General features: G+C 37.7%; 1 protein-coding gene across 1 annotated transcript in view; it reads right to left on the bottom strand.

Moving 5' to 3' along the window:
- Positions 1 to 23,990, bottom strand: part of LOC136240502 (epidermal growth factor receptor-like) — a 43,160-nt gene that overhangs the window by 7,654 nt on the left and 11,516 nt on the right. The window contains exons 3-9 of the mRNA XM_066031489.1: positions 11,418 to 11,906; positions 11,288 to 11,365; positions 11,109 to 11,242; positions 10,916 to 11,057; positions 10,741 to 10,851; positions 9,862 to 9,988; positions 9,435 to 9,811 (exon numbers count right to left, since the gene is read on the bottom strand). Of these exons, the coding sequence (XP_065887561.1) occupies positions 9,435 to 9,811; positions 9,862 to 9,988; positions 10,741 to 10,851; positions 10,916 to 11,057; positions 11,109 to 11,242; positions 11,288 to 11,365; positions 11,418 to 11,906 (1,458 nt within the window). The remainder of the gene's footprint in view (positions 1 to 9,434; positions 9,812 to 9,861; positions 9,989 to 10,740; positions 10,852 to 10,915; positions 11,058 to 11,108; positions 11,243 to 11,287; positions 11,366 to 11,417; positions 11,907 to 23,990) is intronic.

Here is a 23,990-nt window from a genome sequence, read left to right as displayed (position 1 = left end):
AAATGTATGTACGTCCCATATTGAGTACTGTGTACAGGTTTGGAACCCTTATCTGGCCAAAGATATAAACGTACAGTACTAGAAAAAGTTCAGAGACAAGCCACCAATACCTTCATGATCTCACATTTGTCATATGAAAGCCGCTTAAAAATAAGGTCTGTATCCCTTTACTACAGATGCCAAAGGGGTAATTTGATTGATTCCTACAAAATACTGAATAACTATTATGACATGGAACCTACTATTTGCACCCCTGTAGTTCAACCATTACCAGAGGCCATGGGCATCAGCTGAAGTTGATGCCTAGGTCATCAGCTAGACAACACATTTTTTGCTATTAAATCAATGGAACTATTTACCAAACACATGCAGTTGTTTTTAAGGAAGAATACATGTCCAGAATGTTCTAGAACTCGGTAGAACTACTTAGAACTTTGAGGAAATTTGATCATTCTAGTTATTGCAGAATGTAGTAGAACAGTAGTATTTATAGATGATTTAGTTTTGTACATAAGGACTTGTCATTTGTATGCTGTTATCTCTGATTTTGCTGAGTTATAAAGTTGTTGCTAGTTGTATTCTGCTGTAGTACTGTTTTTAATATTACAAATATCTCTAAACTAGTCATTCTACTGGACTAGTAACTATCTCTGCAACAGTTGTAACTGCACCCACCATAGCAATGTTAACATTCAAGCACTATAATTATATCAGTATTTAGATAATTTCTGGAAGCAATTTAAATATATAATTATTATAGGAAAGCCTGCCAACAATTTAGAAATCATGGCCGAATCAAATAATAATAATACAGTAATTTGATTTGTTTCAAAGTATATAACTACCATTAAAAACAAATTCCAAACTCTCACATCACAATTTTTAAGCTGAATGAGTGTAGTTGTTAGAAAAAACTCAAAAGTGTGTAGGAGTAGTTTTACAATATGTATATTGTGGCATAATCATTGTGGTTGCCATGGACACAGATATTTTCCATTTGATTCATGGAAATTAAAAATATCATAATACAAAACAACAGAACACTGTCAATCAGAAGTTATAGTCAAATATGCATAATTTTCTACTATTGGAAGTGTTGTAACAAGCTGTAACCGACTGTACTTTGTTGCAACTTATCATAACCTGCTGTAACCAAAAATAACCTATTGTAACCCATCATAACTCATTGTCACAGGCCTTAAACCACTGTAACTGTTTGTAACAGACTGTAGCCTATCATAACCTATTGTAATCAACCGTAGCTTCTTATAACCCACCGTAACTTGTTGTAACCCATTATAACATGTTGTAACATACTGTAACCTGTTGTAACCCACTGCAGCCTACCGTAACCAACTGTAAATTACTGTAACCCATTGTAACTTACTATAACCCATTGTAACCTATTGTAACCTACCATAACCCATTGTAACCTATCGTAACCCATTGTAACCTACCGTAACCCATTGTAACCTACTGCAACCCATTGTAACCTACTGTAACCCATTGTAAACTACTGTAACCTATTGCAACTTACTGTAGCCCATTGTAACCTACTGTAACCCATTGTAACCTATTGTAACCCACTGTAACCCATTGCAACCTATTGTAACCTACTGTGACCTATTGTAACCTACCGTAACTCATTGTAACCTATTGTAACTCACTGTAACCTATTGTAACCCACTGTAACCCATTGTACCCTACCGTAACTCATTGTAACCGATTGTATCCTACTGTAACCCATTGTAACCTATGTAACCCATTGTAACCTATTGTAACCCATCGTAACCTATTGTAACTCAATGTAACCCATTGTAACCTATTGTAACCCATTGTAACCTACTGTAACCCATTGTAACCTATTGTAACTCACTGTAACCTATTGTAACCCATTGTAACCTATTGTAATCCATTGTAACCTACCGTAACCCATTGTAACCTACTGTAACCCGTTGTAACCTACTGTAACCCATTTTAACCTACTGTAACCTATTGTAACTCAATGTAACCTATTATAACCCATTGTAACCTACCGTAACCTATTGTAACCTACTGTAACCCATTGTAACCTACTGTAACCCATTGTAACCTACCGTAACCCATTGTAACCCACTGTAACCTATCGTAACCAATTGTAACCTATCGTAACCCATTGTAACCTATCGTAACCCATTGTAACCTACCGTAATCCATTGTAACCTACCGTAACCCATTGTAACCTACAGTAACCCATTGTTACCTACTATAACCCATTGTAACCTACGGTAACCCACTGTAACCCATTGTAACCTATTGTAACCTATCGTAACCTACCGTAACCCATTGTAACCTACCATAACCCATTGTAACCTACCGTAACCCATTGTAACCTACCGTAACCCATTGTAACCTACCGTAACCCATTGTAACCTACCGTAACACATTGTAACCTACCGTAACCCATTGTTACCTACCGTAAACCATTGTAACCTACTGTAACCCACTGTAACCCATTGTAACCTATCATAGCCTATTGTAACCTATCGTAACCCATTGTAACCTACAGTAACCCATTGTAACCTACAGTAACCCATTGTAACCTACCGTAACCCATTGTAACCCATGGTAACCTATTGTAACCTATCGTAACCTATTGTAACCTATCGTAACCCATTGTAACCTACTGTAACCCATTGTTACCTACCGTAACCCATTGTAACCTACCATAACCCACTGTAACCTATCGTAACCCAGTGTAACCTATCATAACCAATTGTAACCTACCGTAACCCATTGTAACCTACCGTAACCCATTGTAACCTACCGTAACCCATTGTAACCTACCGTAACCCATTGTAACCTACCGTAACCCAGTGTAACCTACTGTAATCCACTGTAACCCATTGTAACCTATTGTAACCTACCGTAACCCATTGTAACCTACCATAACCCATTGTAACCTACCGTAACCCATTGTAACCTACCGTAACCCAGTGTAACCTACTGTAATCCACTGTAACCCATTGTAACCTATTGTAACCTACCGTAACCCATTGTAACCTACCATAACCCATTGTAACCTACTGTAACTCACTGTATCCCATTGTAACCTATCGTAACCCATTGTAACCTACCGTAACCCATTGTAACATACCGTAACCCATTGTAACCTACCGTAACCCATTGTAACCTACCGTAACCCATTGTAACCTATCGTAACCCAGTGTAACCTATCGTAACCCATTGTAACCTACCGTAACCCATTGTAACCTACCGTAACCCATTGTAACCTACCGTAACACATTGTAACCTACCGTAACCCATTGTTACCTACCGTAAACCATTGTAACCTACTGTAACCCACTGTAACCCATTGTAACCTATCATAGCCTATTGTAACCTATCGTAACCCATTGTAACCTACAGTAACCCATTGTAACCTACCGTAACCCATTGTAACCCATGGTAACCTATTGTAACCTATCGTAACCTATTGTAACCTATCGTAACCCATTGTAACCTACTGTAACCCATTGTTACCTACCGTAACCCATTGTAACCTACCATAACCCACTGTAACCTATCGTAACCCAGTGTAACCTATCATAACCAATTGTAACCTACCGTAACCCATTGTAACCTACCGTAACCCATTGTAACCTACCGTATCCCATTGTAACCTACCGTAACCCATTGTAACCTACCGTAACCCAGTGTAACCTACTGTAATCCACTGTAACCCATTGTAACCTATTGTAACCTACCGTAACCCATTGTAACCTACCATAACCCATTGTAACCTACCGTAACCCATTGTAACCTACCGTAACCCAGTGTAACCTACTGTAATCCACTGTAACCCATTGTAACCTATTGTAACCTACCGTAACCCATTGTAACCTACCATAACCCATTGTAACCTACTGTAACTCACTGTATCCCATTGTAACCTATCGTAACCCATTGTAACCTACCGTAACCCATTGTAACATACCGTAACCCATTGTAACCTACCGTAACCCATTGTAACCTACCGTAACCCATTGTAACCTATCGTAACCCAGTGTAACCTATCGTAACCCATTGTAACCTACCGTAACCCATTGTAACCTACCGTAACCCATTGTAACCTACCGTAACCCATTGTAACCTACCGTAACCCATTGTAACCTACCGTAACCCATTGTAACCTACTGTAACTCATTGTTACCTACCGTAACCCATTGTAACCTACTGTAACCCACTGTAACCCATTGTAACCTATTGTTACCTACCGTAATCCATTGTAACCTACCGTAACCCATTGTAACCTACTGTAACCCATTGTAACCTACTGTAACCCATTGTTACCTACTGTAACCTATTGTAACCTACTGTAACCCATAGTTACCTACTGTAGCCCATTGTTACCTACTGTAGCCCATTGTTACCTATCGTAACCCACTGTTACCCATTGTATTCTATTGTAATTTGTTGTGACCACTGTCATCAGCTTTAATCACTTCAAATATTTGTAATTTCCCAGTACAATTTGTTGTGCCATTCAGTTCATTTCCATTGTAACCTAGTAACTTCTGAAGCCAGTTACAAGATAAATTTTCACAACATCTAAATACCTCATATTGTGCCATATCTAGTCACCGGTACCTACACCTATATACTCAGGTACAATTGTACATGTAATTGTAATCCCCACTTCAGTCCTGATTTCCTTATATTTTTGCTTAACATAACACTGGTGAATCCACGCAATCCACATCAAAAGAAAGAACAGCACCAGCCATATGGATTTTGCATCTAAATGTTTGTCTCAACTATCAATTACTGGAAAGTGAATTGGCTCTTCATTTTAGCTATGTTCAGCTTGTCACACAGTGTTACACACATTACAATCAATAACCCATTCACTATGAAAAGTGCAGGAACCGCCACCTTGCACTGTCAGTGAAAAGACATGGGATATAAAGGGGAGCAAAAGGTGTACATTGTACGCTTATGCCAAAAGTAACCTTTCAGGCTGAAGTGATGTCTAGTAGTGAAAATCAAGCTTGCAATATAGCCATAGCCATTATTCAGTGTACTTGTGTGAAGGCATCAGTCGGTCAGTACATGTAAGTAAAATTTTCACAACACTATGTTTGGGTCATATTTAAAGCACTACATATATTGGGCTTGGTTATATACCTAATCAGGACAATAAAGGTATTGTTGGGCTGGTTTCTGGTCAATATTTTTTTGCAAACCTCCATGATTCCTAACATATAGTACTACTATACTATAGTGTATGACAACAATAATTCACTGTAGTGGTTGTTACTGTCAACTGAATGTTTTTCAGTGCATAGGCAGTGAGAGAGTTATTGGTCAATGCTTGTAACAACAGATCAAGATACTCTAATAGAGCAGTCAACTACAATAATATTTATCACATGCTCTTGTAATTAGTGCATAAACCAATATACTGCATTTTAACCAAGGTTCAAAGGTTGCATCATTCTAATGGCGTAAAAGCAAAAGTGCAGCCTACAGCAACCATGCAATAACAGCTACTGCTGCCAAGCGAATCAGCACTGGGATTCCTGTGCATCACTCCAGTGTTTGAGGCTTGTGCAGGTAAATCCCAGAGCTAGTAACCCACAGGAGGTCTCATGAAGAGGAGTTGCAGAACCCTAAGTTCCACAACGACCCCAACACTGCTAAGTTTGACCAGAACAGTTGGGTATTTACTTCACCAGTAAACACCAGGATGTGTGCATGGGCTGCTTCTTCAGTTGACAAGAGGCCACCAGGTCAGCTGGCTATACTGGAGCAATGTGAATAAAGTTTTTTGCTCAAGGAAACAACCACACCAAATTGGTGTAACTGGGAATCGAACCTGGACCCTTTTGATTACCAGGCCAATGCTCTAGCCATTGGGGTATGTTGCCTCAAGTGATGTGTGCATGTGCAAACTGGTCCACATTGAAGATCGGATTTATTGCTGAAAATTAAATGGTCTGCAAGAATCTGACCATTCATCACAAGATGGTCTATTTTTGCTGTGGAGAGAGCCTGATACACACTAGAAAACACCATATGTCTAACAAATCAATCAGCTTGTGTCATGAGTGCTTGTTCCCATCGCTATATATAGCAAATTACAGAAGAATTATCACCTTTATTCATTTGTTTTATTTATTACTGTGTAGAATCTCTGTACAGAGTATGCCACACAGATATACAGTAATCACTAAACTTGTAATCTACAGGGTTGTTTACTACAGTTGTAGGTTAAATCATGCAAATTCCGATCCCTTGATCTATATCTCACCTGTGTGAAACTTGGACTGTAACTCAATGTGCAATAACATCTATGAGTTATGGCCATTTTTATAAGCATTGTTATTGTTATTATTGTTATTAAAGTTTTACAGTGACCAGTACTGAAGGTATACAGCAACTTGTGCTGCAGCCTTTGAATTACCTAACCTAATAAACAAATATTGGAGACATTAAGACAACTTTAAACCAACTAATAAGGCGAAACAGAAAATGGGTCAAAGAAAGGAAAAAATCCCTCCTACCCCAGGCACACTGTGAAAAGAAAAAAAAAGAAAAAAAAAACAAGACCTTTGAAGGCACATATTCACATGATGACTGTAGTTCAAAATTGATTAGAAGGTGCCCTTTGCTCAGCAAAATATTATTGGTAATTTCCGTTAAGGCATTATCAATGTATGGATGTGTGAAAAGAATGTTTTCTTGGTTGTAGTAGCAGCTACATCTTACTTTGTAGTTTGTCTAGCTGCCAATCTTGTTGCACAGACAAATTTAGTGCTCAAGCAACAAATTCAGTTGAACATGGCTAGAATTCATCATTCTAAAATTTTCCTTGGGCATTCTTCTAGACTCCTGTGAATGACATCCGTGTCTGTTGTTTGGCTATGTAACTTTCATTGTCGAAGTTTCTCCCCTTTTACCTTACTCTAACATCTCTGTTTCAGAGGCTGCAACAGAGACTTTTTATCAATTTGCTAGTATAGCAGCATAGTGTGAAACTTGTGCGATATGTGAGAAAAGCATGAAACGTTTCATATCAATTGCACCATGTTTATTTTTGATATAATGAATTGACCATTGGTGACCTTTGCAGCTATACTTGTACTGAAAATTCAATATTTATTGTGACTGTCTCTGGTAAGATGGTCTTTATTGCCTATTTAAGCATACCTGGTTTTAAGTATTAGCATGTTGTAGCTTGACAATGGTTAAAGCTATGTGTATCAAGTTTTACACCAATTCCTTACCTATCAGAGAATCTACTGTACAAGTAGCCAACAGTTAAGTTTCCCAATAGTTTAGCTCAAGGTTGACTGTATCTGGCGAGCTCAAATAGTGGTGATGGGTTGGGGATGGAAGGGAGCGCAAGAGATTAAAAGCACAAGATTATAACTATGTAGAGGCTATTTTTACACATCACTATCATATATCGAGTTCATGCTTTATCAAGATAATACAATATCTTTGATGTAACTATCTTACAAATGCAGCAAATTACGTTTAATATATACTTATATCCAGTGTTTATAACTTAAGGGTTGTTTATTAATGTGTGCAGATATAGCTACTGTATACAATGCACATATGTGACCCAGTCTGAGAAAACCAGTCTTATTGCCCATGTCAGCAGATTCGAATTTTCACCCAGGACACACAGCTACATGAATAAACTATCTAATTCCACATTTAAAATCAGCTAGACTTGAGTGGTCTGGTTTTGCTGGCTGCTTTTCCCAAGCCCAGTGGCGATCCGTACGTGTGGTGTGGGGCCTTAATGGAGCTCTGGTCAGCCTGGGAAATGACTGTGTGTGGCTGTACAGCTCTGTGGTGTTGAATGAGTACCTCTGATGTGCGTTTCCTTTCATTTTAGCCAGTTTTGAGACCTCACTGGCTCAAAACTTGGCCCAATTCATCCCTTGGCCTTCCTATTCAATTTTTGAACACCATCTTTCCCGCCTTCCAGGGCCCCCGCCTCCCACCTAATTTGCAGCTCGCCTGATACAGTCAACCTCAGTTTAAAAACTATCTAAAATCGCGGGAAACTTAGTTGTTGGTTACTTGCACAGTGGATGCTCTGGAAGGTAAGGAATTGGTGTAAAACGTGTGAAAATTTGGTACACATAGCTTCAACCATTGGCGAGCTACAACACACTAAATACTTAAAACCGGCTTTTCTTGATACTTTTAAATAGGCGATAAGCCCGGTTTTGTCAGACTGGGTCACATATTATATAAGCAGTGATATACACACATGCCGATAGTGCATCAGACAAAACTTATATAGGCCAAAGTATTACACTGTGCAAAAAGTGGGATATAATATGGTATTTCCAGTGGCTTATTGAATACAAATAAGCCTTCATATAAATCCTGTATTATACTCATCTTATACTTTAGTATAATCCATACTATACTATTGCATATGTGGTTTCAGTTTATTTACCACATTACCTCAAATAGCTTATATCTAATATAATGCCCACACTATACCATCGCATATATGGTTTCAGTATATTTAACACATTAACTGGGTTGTATACAATCACTGGACTAGACTAGTGGACTGGACTGGTGGACTGGACTACTGGACTCAGGTATTTTCCCTTTTTTAACCAAATGTTTGGGCAACTGCTTGCAAGTATGTTAGTCTCATGTACTTCTCCACACATAAAGAAACCCACACACAAACAAAAGAAAGATGTGATCATGGCAGACTTGTCAACATTGCCCAGCTTCAGCTATGTACAGAGGTTCTAATAGTTCTTGCGTGTCAACAAATCTAAAACAGAAGTCACATGCGGTAATTATAGTTTAAAGTTCAAAATGAATCAATTTGATTGGTTGAAATCTTGTGCATGTGATTTCACTTGTTATTGCCGTCATGTAAAACTATAGAACCTTTTTATCAGCTATTGAATAGCAAGGCAGTTAACTGTCACCACTTAATTTAGCTGACTCCATGACTATAACTTGCATGGTTACTACATACACATATACTGTATGGTTTGTACTTCATGATAAGACAAATGGTAGTCGTACAATAGACATTATGCCAAGAGAGAGAGAATTGCACACAATTCTAAGATAACAGACAGTGCCAAGTAGACAGATTCACCTGCATATTTTACATTCAATGTAGCAATAGCTACAACCAGTTGCCCAAATATGTGCTAAAATGAAAAACAAACAAAAAAAACTGAGTCCAGTAGTCCAGTCCACCAGTCCAGTCCACTAGTCCAGTCCAGTGATTGTATACAACCCATTAACTGAAGTCTTACATGAGATTGTTAGTATAATACAGGTTATACCAAGCTTTTTTGTATTCAATAAGCCACTGGAAATACCATCTTATATCCCTCTTTTTTCACAGTGTTATTCACTTACTACATAGTATACGTAGGTGCTAAACTTACCACATTCACTATATGATTTTGTTGCATTCAATGTGGGAGTTATGTCCACCACATGCAGTTCTGGTGCTAAATAATAGTCCAGATCTCCAATAAAGCACAAGTTGGGATTGTTTGATATAGTAGCATTCCATCCTGATACCTGTACTAGTCTAGGGAAGTGCACCTGCTCCAATACAGCATTGTCAAGTATTCCAAAAGAATCAGGATTTCCACTTGTTAAAGAACTACGCCCTTCAAATCCTCCAACATACATCAGGTTAGGAAGATAATCAAATATAGCCTCTCCCCAGTTACTGATCTCAAGTTGTCCTAAAATGACCTCGATATCTGACAAAAACGTTCTTGCTTGTGATAGGTCAACTGCAGGATTAGGGTCACTGTAAGATTATACATAATATTATGATGTGTTTAAAAAGTGTCACTATACCTAAATTCTCTGTAGGTATTGAAATTAAATATCAGGTCACCATTGACAATGACACAATCTCTGAAATTGGACACTGATCCAGGAAGCACATTTCTTCCATTAGCAGTGTCATCCATTCCTCTGCAGGCTGTAGAGAAAACAAAAGGATTGATGCATAATTTCTGATTGCATTCTTGTTATGCATGTAATCCTTATAAAAAATCTGAGAAATGTTAAATTACCAGGTAACAATTAACCTTGTATGTAATGATCATTTATACTATTGTATGTTACATCTGCCAAGTCATGGTATTGTATGTAGAATGTTAAGTGCTAAATCTACAGTCTGTCTTTGAACAAAGTCTATAGACAAAAAGTTGCTTTGAAAAATACTATAGAGATTCCGTTGAAAGTGGGTTGGGACATCTGGAATACATATCTGGGTCATAGGTCAAGTGGTCTTGCTGAATCATTAAAACATCCCAGATCAGATCACACGTGATTTACAATAACAAGACCTAATGAAAATGTGAGCCATGCTCACTTATCTGGAATGTGTGTTGTTATCCCAACTTAATGATCATTAATTATTTGTGTTTAACTGCAAGGAAACATAGGTACATTTTCCTCTAATCCTCTTGCAGATTATTTTCCACAATTAATACTATAAAATGCAGGCTAACTACTATAGTTTCACACTAAATTACACCACTCATATATGCTATATAACTATTGATGCTTTGCTTTAATTTATCTGAGTCAAACATCGTGTCCCATCTGTATTACTATTTGAGTCAATGGGTCAGCAGTACTGACCCACTTTTAACACTGATCTCATAGCTAAGGTTATTAAACGTATGACAACTCGATTAGTTTATGCGCCAAGAGCCTATTGTTTACCTCTTTCTCCCACACAAACTCCATTTGGGCATGCCTCACACACACCATCCATTGGCTGGAAACCTGGTTGACACTCACTTACACAAAATGTTCCTTGTTCAAATCGTGTACCTGTACATATCACAAAATCATATACAAATATGTACAGCTCAATGACAACATATTAGTTACTTACCAGGACATGAATTTACACATAGTGAGCCTAAATGAAATTTAAAGTCATCATTGTTCTCAAATGATCCAGTGTCTGGATTATATATTTCTCTTGGGGGACAGTTAGTAACACAAGTACCATTGTTGTCGAAATTTTCACATGCCTAAAATATCACTGTATGTGGTATGATGACATCACAGGTGATACTACTCACAGTACACTGGTTATCATTAGGTCCCACACAACCAGCTGCACATTCTCTACTACAACACTGAGGATTCCCTGCAATGTTCAGGTAACACCTTCTAGTTGAACAGTCTTCAAAACAAGTGCCAAAATTCTTTGTCACTATAGAACAGGATAATTACAATATCAAAGATATTAGCTTCTTACAAGTTTGACACAATCCTGAGCTCCAACAATATTGGTACTCACAGTATGAACAGTTACTAGCAATTATGTCTGTACTGCCTAAATGAAAATATCATTACACCATACACTGTTATGTACAAGCTTGACTTACTAGGACAATGATCATTTCCAATATCATAATATTCACTGTTAGAGTCAGTAAGAATATCCTCCCACAGGACACCTCTGTGATTACAAGAGCTAACATTCACAATGTACACATCTCCTAATGTGATCTCTGTTAGTTTTGGTAGGTACACTGGTGCTGGTACAAAACGTACAATCAATGCTGGATTTCCATTAGGAGGTATCATATAATGTATCAAGTTACGTCCTCTGATCAATTGTAAATTTGGCAGTGTTATATTATCAGTTACATTGATGTTCTGAATATTTAATGTGTCACCAATTTCCTCCACACTAGATAAGAATTCAAAATCTGTAGAACTATAAGTCTCACTCATTGGTCTGTGTAAAATGTTAACACTCCCATCAACCACCCTACACCCACAATACACAGTACTCATAGCTTCTAAGAATCTTTCTTTTGATTCATTTCTGGCAACAGCAGTTTCTACAATTTTGAGACCATCACAAAAATCTGGTGAAAAGAACACAATACTTTACATCAAACTAACTGCCAAAATAATTATCTGCCAAGACGGTTTTATTAAATTGTCTTAAAATTTACTAAAGTCATTATGATATTTCAATTTGATGCTCAATCTAAAGAGATGACATGTTATCTGAACACCAGATGACTCCAGAAGTTTACAATCCCATTAGTCTGCACCTGTATGTAGATATGGTATCGAGACATCCTCTAGCCCACACTATTTTAAAATCAACGCAAAAGAACAGTTGTGCTAGAGTACCATGTATTGTATAGAAGCTCGGGAGATTATTTGCTGTAATCACTTTGACCCAGCATTTAAATGACCTGGCATCTATTCAGGTCTAGGCATTGATAAAGCACATGACATGTAGGGTGATTGTGGATCAAGTGGTGCTGAGAGTTCTTAGCTTTTCTGGGTTGAAGTAAAACATGTGGATGATGTGATGGAATGTGACATCATTAATTAAGAATTATGATTTAGGGATGAGCCCATATTATTTTTTCTTCTCTTGTTTTTCTTTCCAGCATTCTATTTTTCTATCATGCTGCTTAAACTTTTATTCAGCATTGCTAGACTATGTTAAGCTCAAAACCAATCGGTGACTGCTGTATTAGGGTATTTTCATGAGTGCTCTGTAATTATTTTCACCAGAGACAAATATAACATTTCACAGTAGACTGACCATAATGTCCTATCATGTGTAGGCTTAATCGGTCATGATAGGACACAGTGGGACATTTTAACTAAGAGTTAGATTGTACATGGCAATCAATTCTTATAACTGTTCACATCATTCATTGCTCTTGTGAGTTAGCTAACAACTGTTGCTAATTGAATGGGCTAGTACATTCATGGCTATATACCTCTTCTTGGGTTGTAAGAATGTAGTGTCTTCTAGCAACCAAGTGGTAGTTAAGACTAACAGTACAAGCAATGAACCAAACAAGATAAATCATAATATATTTTCTTGATAGCTAGGAAATTTTATCTGAACAAATTGATTTATGGAGGCTAATTGGATGGCAAATGTCTGGTGACTGACTGTTATATTTGTCTCTGATCTCCACATGTTGCTCCTATAGAATATATTGTTATTTTTACCTTGTGTGGTTTTAGTCTCTTTTATGCAAAATGTGCAAACATTTTGTTCCTCAGTTTTTACTTTATAAAAACTACTCCTGCACAATTAGCTGCATCAGAATTTTACCTTTTGCTTTTACTAGCCAATACATGCAGGATAAATCAGCTCATCCTTGTTATTACTACAAATGAGTACCTGCATGGATAGTGCTAGACAGTTACACAAGAAATAGGAATATAAATTTTGTTTTGAATGCTAATGGCTTTCTAAAAGAAGGTACCTTTAATGCTTACATGACGCACAAAGTAAATCTTGCTGTTGGTTAATTTATTATTGAGACAAGGCTTACATGGATAGATAATTGTAATTATAGATATTACATAGTTGTAATTGAACATTAGCATGATACTTGAAAGGAATTTGCTAATTAAATTAACAAGTCCACAAAAAATTGGAATTTTTAACTAGAGTAGGGGGACCATAGCACATTGATAAAAAGTAATGAAACTAGCTTGTTTCAGTATTTTTTATTGATGTGCTATGTTCCCTACTCTAGTTGAAAATTCCAAATTTTTTGTGTGAACTTATAGCGCTGCACACCCCAGCTATATCAATTATAGTCTGAAAAGTGAAATATATCTATTACGCTTTATTGTTGGCTATGTTCAACCCCGTTACACAGCAGTACGAATCAAGAACTGTTCGAAAAGCATTTCTTTCCACTATGGACTATTTCCATTATGAAGGGAAGCCATATATTATGTGCTACCGCCAAATCAAAACTTTTCACTGTCAACAAAGATGAATGAGACAGAAAGAAGGACACTGGTAAGTCCATGAAGAATGCATTGTACATACTGCAGTATGCCAAAAGGCACCTCTCGGGCCGAAGCAACGTCAACCAGTACAAAAAATCAAACCTGCTGTTATCAAAGTTATGCTTGTCTGAAGTCATCAGTCAATCAGTCAGTCAATCAGTCAGTCAGTCAGTCAGTCAGTCAGTCAGTCAGTCAGTCAGTCAGTCAGTCAGTCAGTCAGTCAGTCAGTCAGTCAGTCAGTCAGTCAGTCAGTCAGTCAGTCAGTCAGTCACTAGAAAATTCCATTAAATATTTGAAAAAAAATCTTTGGCAACTTGTTAAAAGCATTTCGGGTCAATCTGAAGGCTTTTTTGGGCTTAGTTTTACCTAATCAATACTGTCTTGTTGTCATCTGGGAAAAGTAAAGCTGGTTTTTGGATGATTTTCTCATCCCTACTACACAATACAATAAATAAAACGACTATGCAATTCATATGATGCTTTAAAGTTGTGCATTAAAACTATTCTAATGGATCAAAATGCTCTTATAAGGGTCAGTAACTAGATTCTGCTGCACACACACACACTAAACAAAAAATCCTCAGCTGCTGGTCACACCTACCCAGTGAAACACCTGTGTTGCAACGCGGGTAAGTAGAATTCGAACAAAATGGGGACGGAATGGGAACAGAAAACAGGAATGGGAATGACCCACGTAAAATGCCTGATTATGGTCATCATGCAATTACAGGTTAGATTTTACAGCACAATGTGTCTTTGTAGCATTGTTTGGTTCCTTTTGCTAAAATGATCAAAACACTCTAATAGAGCAGTCACTTTCATTAAAATGCTCTAATGAATGTTTTGTTAATTATTCCACCAGGGACTTACATTGATGGCCTATGGGCTATAGTTGTCTTATTATTCACTTTTGGTGTTATACATTACATATACAGACTAGCTAAGTCATCAATATTGAATCCTTTGAAACCACAAACATTTAAACTATTCAATTATTGAACTAGTATTTTAAAAAATTGTAGATTTAAAAATGAAGTAGGGATCTATGCAACAAAAAGTAGTGAAACAAGATATGAATGATGGTATTACAGCATAGCTCAGTGGGAAAGTCCCTACTTTGGCATTGAGCAAAATAATTGTTAGAGCTAATGTACCAGGACTTTCCCACTGAGTCATCATTCATCTCATTTTTACTACATTTTGTAGCATAGATCCCTACTTCATTTTAAATTTACAATTTAAAAAAAATATAGTTTTGTTGTAGCACAGCTAAAAAGCTACAACGTAACTTGTGACTGTTCTATTAGAATATCATACATGACTGCTGTATTAGAGTATATCTCAAGTCAGCCAAGGGGTGTGCAGCTAGCTAGACCAATAAGGGGTGAGGTCATCTTATTTACTGTTAAGTACACAGCTATATTGTTAAGAGGTGTGATCTCCATACTCTATTGCTATTAATCTACCTAGATGTTTAATTGATGGGCGTGGTTGCAAACGGGATTCCAATTGCAAACTTGGCACATATCTATTATAGTAGCACCAGGAATTCTGAAATCCAGCTCTAAAAAAATTCTGTGAAGTCTATATATGTTGCTGAAAGACAGTGTTGATATGGAAAATTAATGCTTTGATATGGTTTCGTTGGATGAAGAAGACAAGCAGTCTGATTGAAGATAAAAGACAAGGAGCAGAGGGCCTACATTCGTCGGAACCCCAAAAGGCCCATCCCACTGGTGACCATGTGCTGCTTCATTTGGCCTCTAGCCTTGTGACTGTGGTCAGTGAGTGAGGCAAGTGAGAATAAACTTCAAGTTTTGGCAATTTTTAAAAATTCTATATCCGGCCACCTGTAAGTGTTTTGTTATATTTACTGCTGTTTAATATATTATATGGACTATATAGTACTACTCCGTAAAGGTGATTTTTATTGTGTAAAATGTCTCTAGGATGATATTAAAGGCAGAATTTTGAGTGGCACACAAAATTTTCAGGGCAATCCTTACTTAAACGTTTTATACTGATGAAAACTGAGATTCAAAAAGTACCCTATAATTAACTGACAGTGCCTACTATAGGCTTCGAAAACTGCACCTGCTGCTTTCAGATAAGAAGCCACATGATGGGAGTATGCAGCATCACTGGTATATGCTTGTCTGGTTATTAAAGAAGATTGCTATGATGCTGCATGTTGTTTATTTGATGGTACCTCCCTCCAAATCGCCACTGAAGGTCATCCCTATCTTGGAGTTCCCTTGGGTTCTGCTGAATTTACATCCATTTTTATTCAAGACAAGGTGTCTCTGTGGAGGGATGATGTTTTGAAACTTTCCAATTTTGCCTCTAGCCAGCCCCATGCTGCATACTCTTTATTATCTCGTTGGACATTTTAAACCAGGACATTGCGTGACCTGTCCTCTTTTCTGGCTCCACTTCAAGAGGCCATACGCTTGTTTTTATTTACCAAGCTCTGCCTCCATCATTTCAATGACTCTGAGTGGGCAATGCTAGCTTTGCTGATTCGGCTTAGGGGTTTTGGTATTTTCGATCCTTGTAAATCTGCCCAAGACAATTACCAATTTTCAGTTTCCATCACATCTCCCTTAGCCTCAGTCATCTTAAACCAACTTTCATCCTTTGACTGTTCTATTTTTCAACAACAGCATACTCTCAAGCAAGAGGCTTTATCTATCGAGTGTAAGAATCTTTCTACAGTTTTACTCAACCTTGTCTACTGGTCTTCAGCTATCTTTGAATCTCACAGGTGAGAAAGGTGCATCCTCTTGGCTGTCCACCGTACAATTGGAGGGCCATGGTTTTGCTCTTCATAAGGGTGACTTTTGTGATGCAGTTGCACTTTGTTATGGTTGGTCACCCCAGAATCTCTCTGCTAACTGTGTTTGTGGTAGATCTAACAGTATTGAAATACTCTCAGCTGTTCATATGGAGCATTCCCTACCATTCGCCACAACGACATCTAAGATCTAACAGCTGGTTTACTGTCTGAAGTCTGCCACGATGTATCCGCTGAGCCCTCCCTTCAACTTTGACTGGTGAGCCTCTCTCCCTCCTGTGAATTGTGATGCTGATAGATATCAGGGCATTTGGCTTCTGGGGTTGTCAGTTTCAACCTATTTGTTTTTGATGAATATGTAACCCATATTCCCCTTCTAACTGTTCTAACCCCTACCACCAACATGAAAATGTAAAGCATTATCAGTATGAAGAGAAAGTTCAAGAGATTGAACATTGGAACTTTATATCTTCTCGTTTTCTCCAATTCAGGTGGCATGGGTGCCTCTACCACTGTAGCCTAGCTATAAGCGTCTGGCCTCGCAAGTGAAAAACTCCTCATTATTACACGATGAGTTGGCTTCGCTGCCGTCTTGGCTTTTCCATTTGCAATTGGCCATCATGTACATCAGGGGCTGTCATTCCTCCTCTGGTCACCCCCTTAAGGGTCATATTCCAGCCTCAGTTGACCTAGCACTGGGGGAGGGATGTCTCGGGGCTGACTAAGCCCCTTCTTCTGTCTTTATCCTTTGTTCTGTAGGTTCTGTTATTTTAGGTCTGTAGGTGTAGGTATAGGCAAAACTCTTTTAATGGGACATTTTAGCTTAAAGATATAGTGTGGTGCCATTAGGGCTGGTTCTCCTATCCTAAAGAAAAACAAAAAAACTGAAGTGTCTCCAAGAGGAGTCCTCATGATTGCTTAGTCTCCTCATTTGGAGCCATGCACCTACACATACTGCAGCTACCACATACCCACAATGTAACTTTTCCTGAGGTTGCAGGTACAACCTCCCGAATCTATATGCAGGCACTGCATGTCAGTTAATTAGAATCTTTTGTAGTGGCTTAAGCTGTTTTAAATTTTATGGTTTCAAGGGAGTAGCTAACTTTCAATGTTGATGACTTACCTAGTCTATATATACTAATGTATGACAGCTATAACCCATCAATCCATTGGCCATAAATATAAGTCCCTGGCGGGATAGTTAAAAAAATATTCTTGACTGCTCTATTAGAGTATATTTTAATGCAAGTGACTGCTCTATTAGAGTATATTTTAATTCAAGTGACTGCTCTATTAGGGTATTTCAATCGTTTTAGTGAAAGGATCCAAACAATGCTGCAAAGACACAGTGCACTATAAAATCAAATCTATCCGACCTCTATATTGCATGATGACCTTTATCAAGCATTTTTCGTGGGTTGTTCCCATTCCTATTTTGTTCCCGTTTTCCTCGAATTATACTTACAGGCATTGCCTAATTGAACTGTGTTGAATTTACATGATTCTGCTTGTCGCTCCATTTGCCATCTATGTGGGGACTTTAATGAAGCAGTATAACATCTTCTGAGTGGATGCACTGTTAGCTGCTTCCCAGTATAAACTTTACCATAATTCTGAAGCAAGGTTATCTACTGGTATTTGTGTAGTGTGCATTCTCTGCCCCATGGTGGAATCACAATCCACCTGAAATAGTCGAGTTAAGCTTTTGTGGGATTTTGATATATTTACTGATAATCAGATCTCTGCCAGAAGGCCAGATATTTTGTGGATGGAAAAGATGGCAAAACTTGTGTATTTAATTGACATTGCTGTGCCAGTGGCAGATTAACATGTTGCAGAGAAGGAATCGGAAAAGATTGATAAATATCAGGATCTAAGGCTTGAATTAAACATTTGTGGCAAGTAAGAACATATGTAGTGTCAGTTGTGAGTTGTCTCCAAGTTATTTACTAATCATGTAAAGCATTTGAGCTTACAATGGATATATCTCTCACTATCAGTGCAGTGGAAAAAAAACTATCTTTTCTACAACTATCCCATAATTATAGCCTAAAAGCAGCTGAAGTATGTATTTTGTGCTGTATATATTTATGGCCATCTAAACAGTTTAAAAGTGAGTTCTCAGCATAACATGCTCCAACTAGGGATCTTGGGGGATGTTCCCAGGGAAAAGTTTTGAAGAGTAGCTGTAAAACATTGAATCTGGAAGTAATTTGAGAGAAAAGATGAAAGAGCTGACTGTGATCACAAAATACAGTGCACAAGAGCTATCACACCACTCATATTTTGTGTATTTCACTTGCACACTGGACAAGTTAGATGTCCTTGGAAGATACAACCTGTTAACATCCAATTGGGGTTGATGCAAACCACAATGTGAACTTAGCAGTTTTCTAGTTAACTTATCCAATGCTTCTAACTTTGCAACAGTCCAGTTGACTATACCAAGTGAGTTACAAATTGCCGGCACAGCCTGAACAATAAGTGAAACTTTAACATTGATTAACAAATGCTTTTTTACTACTGCTTTTACACATCACAATGCTGTATATTGCCCCTCTGCAACACTTCCAAATATTTGTAAGAAATATGTGTGGATAAACCATCTATTTTATCACCACTAAGAAGCATAATACCATTTGTTTTGAGTACACTGCCATGTCGTATACTCAATTGGCCAAATTTTTTCAGTCTCAAACTCCATGCCTAAATTACCTCACAGTGTCTAGTAATGATTCAATTTCCCATTCACTTCTTGCATAGAGTTGCAGCTCATCAGCCATAATGGCTCGCATTTTAAAATGGTACCCCATTCAGCATTAAAACCGGGTTGGGTCACCTGGGTCATCTGGGTCACATTTTGTCTGGGTCATCCAGGTCTAACCTGTGTTACAGATTATCTGGGTCTGACACGGATGTAAAGTAAATTATGATACAAAAGTGTATAAACGCGTCATAGTCAAGTCCTGATGCAACCCACCTTCTTTCATGAGCCACACTCACTTTATCTGGATGACTGTATGCAACCATATGTGCAGCCATGCCAATTTATCGGTAGTATTGCAGCCTGTAGGTATGCACAAATCCATGCCAATAGTTGCCTGTAGGCTTATATGGAGCCATGCCCACTATTGTATGGGACATGGTTTAGTCTTACACTAGGCCAGCTTATGAGCCACACCTGCTATAATACTGGTACTGTTTGTAAGTATGGAGTGCTAAGTATGGGAAAAGCCACATCTAATTGTAGGAAACGCATCTTGCTATCTGCAAACTTATGTGGAACTGTGCCCATTGACTGATATTGTTAATTATAACCTGTTTAGTTTTCATACAGCTACCCTTGTAGTTAACATGCTAGTTGAGCACCTAAAATGCAGCTCTCATCATACGCCTCAGAATATGGGTCACATCCGGATCAAATCTGGGTTTGACCTGGATTGCTACCTGGGTCAATGGGTCAACAGTAGTCACCCGGTTTCAATGCTGACCCCATGTATGCTTTATTTAGTATCTTTGATAATGGAAACAAGCAAACAGTGGGGACAATAAATCTCCCTGAAAAATATTGATATCATTATAATATACTAGCACTGGTACCTGTCCTACGTGCAAGACTTTATTGCCCTGATTACACTATATATGTATTTCAGTATAGTTATACATGTAACCAATAAGGGACACCAAAACTTTCTTGTAGCAGAAAAAAGATTGCACTAAAAAGGTTGCCAGAGCGAAAAAGAAGAAAAAGAAAATAGTCTGTAATTCAAACTCAGGACCTTGTATTTATGAAGTGCATGCCCTAACCACTAAGCCAATTGTCTAACATCCCCTTAAAAACCATCTTATAATGGCATATATACATAAGTTGACTGGTATAGATGTTTACTTGTGGTTTACATGCAGTTTACAGAAAGAATTCAAGTCAGTTTTGCTCTACATCCTTGCACTAAATGCCCTGTAAATGACAAACGACAGCAGTTAGAAGCTTTATTTAAATGCTAGCTTATTCCTAGATAATAAGCACCCTGTTTGGTGACAAAACTGCTTTAATCTGGCAAGAAAAGTGTGAACTTAAATGGAATGCAAGGTAGACATACAGACGGCTTTTCAGCTTTACGTATATATAAATAAATACCAGTGATTTACAGTAACAGTAGTTACTTCTAAATCTGCATGAGTAATATGATGACCGCTAGCTATATACCATATAATGGGAATGATTCATGGAAGAAAACATTCATGAATTATCTACTATTTCCTCATTTATGAGAAAACATTTGCGATTTATTGCATGAGAGAGAAACCATCAATATTGATGAATAACGAAGTTATGTTACAAAATAAATAAATAGCTAATTAGTGAGTGAGTCCTTGGACACACACTACCATGGATAAGGCAATAAAATTCCCCATAATTGGGTGTGGAAAGAATAAAAACACAAAAACTTAAGTGTAAAAAAAGAACTAAAGTGGTCAGCGTTCAAGATTCCCCCGACTATTCTGGGCAATCTCTTGCCAAAAATATTCTTCTTGAAGAAGAGATTGAAGCAGCGGCATCCAAGTAAAAAATGTGTTTGCAGGAATCTTGGTCTCACTTTGAATAAAGTTAACACAATTCTGAAACGATGACAAAGATGATGGAAAGTAGTGACCTAATACACTTAGCTCAATTGTATCATAAAAACAAGGAAGTCCTAGACGATCGAATTCTGACTGAATCTCCTGGTACTCTTTCTTTCCTTGTTTTCTATCCCTAGCAGAGTTGAGATGTTCTACTGAGTCTAAGGGACATGTCAATTCTAACAAGACTATTGAGTTGTTTCCTTCATTGTAAAGAATAATGTCTGGGTGATATGGTGTAGTAAGAAGAGAAGGAGGAATTGTTGCTGGTGGAGAGTCACTTGCATGCATACCAGGTAGGGGTGGGCAGTATCTCGTTTATATCGTAAAACCGCGATATCTTGATGTAACAATACCAGTATCATCAAAAATTCTTGGAAACGATATTATCGCAATATCGTGATTACCACGGTGTTCTCCAATAACATTCGTATTAGCTAACTACTGTAAACATAGTGCTGCTGTTTAACTCCAGGAAAGATCGAGATACTCTAATAGAGCAGTCAAGTAACTCTATAGAGCATTCATGCGAATATGAAAGTAGTTACTAATTGGGCTTTATTATTTTGGATTTTTATTGAGGAAAGAATATTTTTGCATATTGTGGCATTATAACTAATACAATGTGCATGGGTGAATGAGCTTTTGTTGCTATAGTTAGCAGTCTTTTAGTCATGCATGGGAACTCCTGAATTTATGTCATGCACTTGGGTGTGTAAAGCATATCCTCTCCATGCTTAATTGTAGGTCTAGCTAATGTCTATATCTCCATATATAGTCCAATAAATGGTTAATGCCATGTACATGTATTTTTGCACATCCATTCATGTTGCTGCAGGTTATATCACTTGTGTAGGTAGATGTAGTTTCATTGTAGAGCACCTGTCAAAATATGAAAAAAATATCGTGATAATTAGTAATATCGTGATATTTTCCACATGATATATTGTGATAGTAAAATTTCAATACTGCCCAGCCCTAATACCAGGTAAGTCAGCATAAAGTGAATTAGATCTGAAAAGAAATTAGTAAGTTCAGTAGTTAAACAGTGTAGAACTTTGTTATGGCGATATGTGAAGCGGCCCTGGGACATCCACCCAAAACATGAGCAGTGGTAGGCTGAGTGCAACCTAATAGTGTGCACTTTGCCCCACATTGTATGTGCCAATGTTTTAAATTGACTGCTGTGGGAAGGGTGTCAGAGGCAGCACAAGTAATTAAATAATTGGGTGCTTGTCTACAATGGATTAATCATGGATAGGGAATGCTCGACATATGTTCGACGCTGACATGTTACGTACTACACGTACTAGTAGCCATGCATGATGGCTGCTTTGCTGGAGAAGTGGACATTTACAATAATGAGTGTGGACGATAGACACGCCTAGCCTCTGGGGCGGCACTAAAACTGAGGCTAAGACATGCCATTCTGGCACAGTGAACATGCCATTCTGGTTGCAATTATATTTAAATATTTACCCCATTTCTCTTGCATGAGTAGCACTTATTATTTTCACTGTCACTGAAATTTGCATCTCTGTTCGAATGGTCTTGTGCATCATTGGCTATACCGTCACGCATATATAGCAGTTTAGTAATTAGCAAGGCAAGTAGTTACCCACTTGTGAACCAGTCATATGAATGCTGCATCAACTGATCCATTTTAAAAAAAGTTTTATAATTGTAGGAAAATTTCTGCAAGAAAACATTCACGAATGCATCTGAAATTGCAAAATTCATGAATGTTTTCTTCCGCGAATCATTCCTGTTATACGGCAAAGCAACTACCTAGGACTTTTGTATAAACAGTATAACTTACATAATAGAGTTGTTCCAATAATTAGATTGTAATTTTTTATTGATTACTGATCCAATTATTGGTATTGGTTTAAGCCAATAATTAGCTGTTTTACCACAATCAGAAATTTATTGGCTGCAATGGCTATGGCCAGCAGATTGTCAGTCTATTCAGCTTCAGCAGCTGTAGTATCATTGGAGGGCTGGTGTCAAAGGCTCTGGCTTCTACTTATATCAGGTAATTTGTTCATATTTTGTGGTAACTACAAAGCCAACTCTATAATAAACAGTGATGGTTGGTGTCCTGGCCCACTTATCTGATTAGCAGCTTCGAGTTGAGGTAAGTGCACCTCACAGCATTGGCTTAACAAGCTCTACTCTTAGTGGAGTATGCACAAGTGTAACTTGTAGAGACCTACATTAGGATATCGGTTAACTATCGGTAAAAATATCGCATATCGGTTTTGCTTATAAAGTGGGAATCAGTACAACACTACTTATATAACAACTGGCAGTACCAATTTGTGCTCTATTAGAGTTTACGTGACTGCTCTATTAGAGTATTTTGATCTATGTAGTATAGCTTGTTAAGTACCTTCTCTTGACAAAACATCTAAGTCCCTTGCTATGTCCTGTAAATATGAAACGCATGTAATGCAATGTGCATCATGTGTCTAGCTGTTTTGATTGGCATTAATTAGAATTGTCATACGTCCCAGCCACCTCTGCGAAAAACAGTTGCCCATTATATGTGACTGAATTTGACAAAACAAGGCTTCGACGCACAAAGCTTTGTTAGGAGATATGGCGATTTTAAGGAATCATTGTGTAATAACTTCCCAGTGCCTACAGCTGTGCAAACAAAATTTGCACCAATTGTTCATCTGTTCACTAGCTATCACTGAGTGGGTGTATACATTTCTGATACCCAAAATTTGCCCTGTTTTGAACA

This window comes from Dysidea avara, chromosome 12 (assembly GCF_963678975.1).
Source record: "Dysidea avara chromosome 12, odDysAvar1.4, whole genome shotgun sequence".
Taxonomy (NCBI): domain Eukaryota; kingdom Metazoa; phylum Porifera; class Demospongiae; order Dictyoceratida; family Dysideidae; genus Dysidea; species Dysidea avara.
Note: the sequence above shows the minus strand (reverse complement) of the source record. Positions and strands in the feature narration are given on the sequence as shown.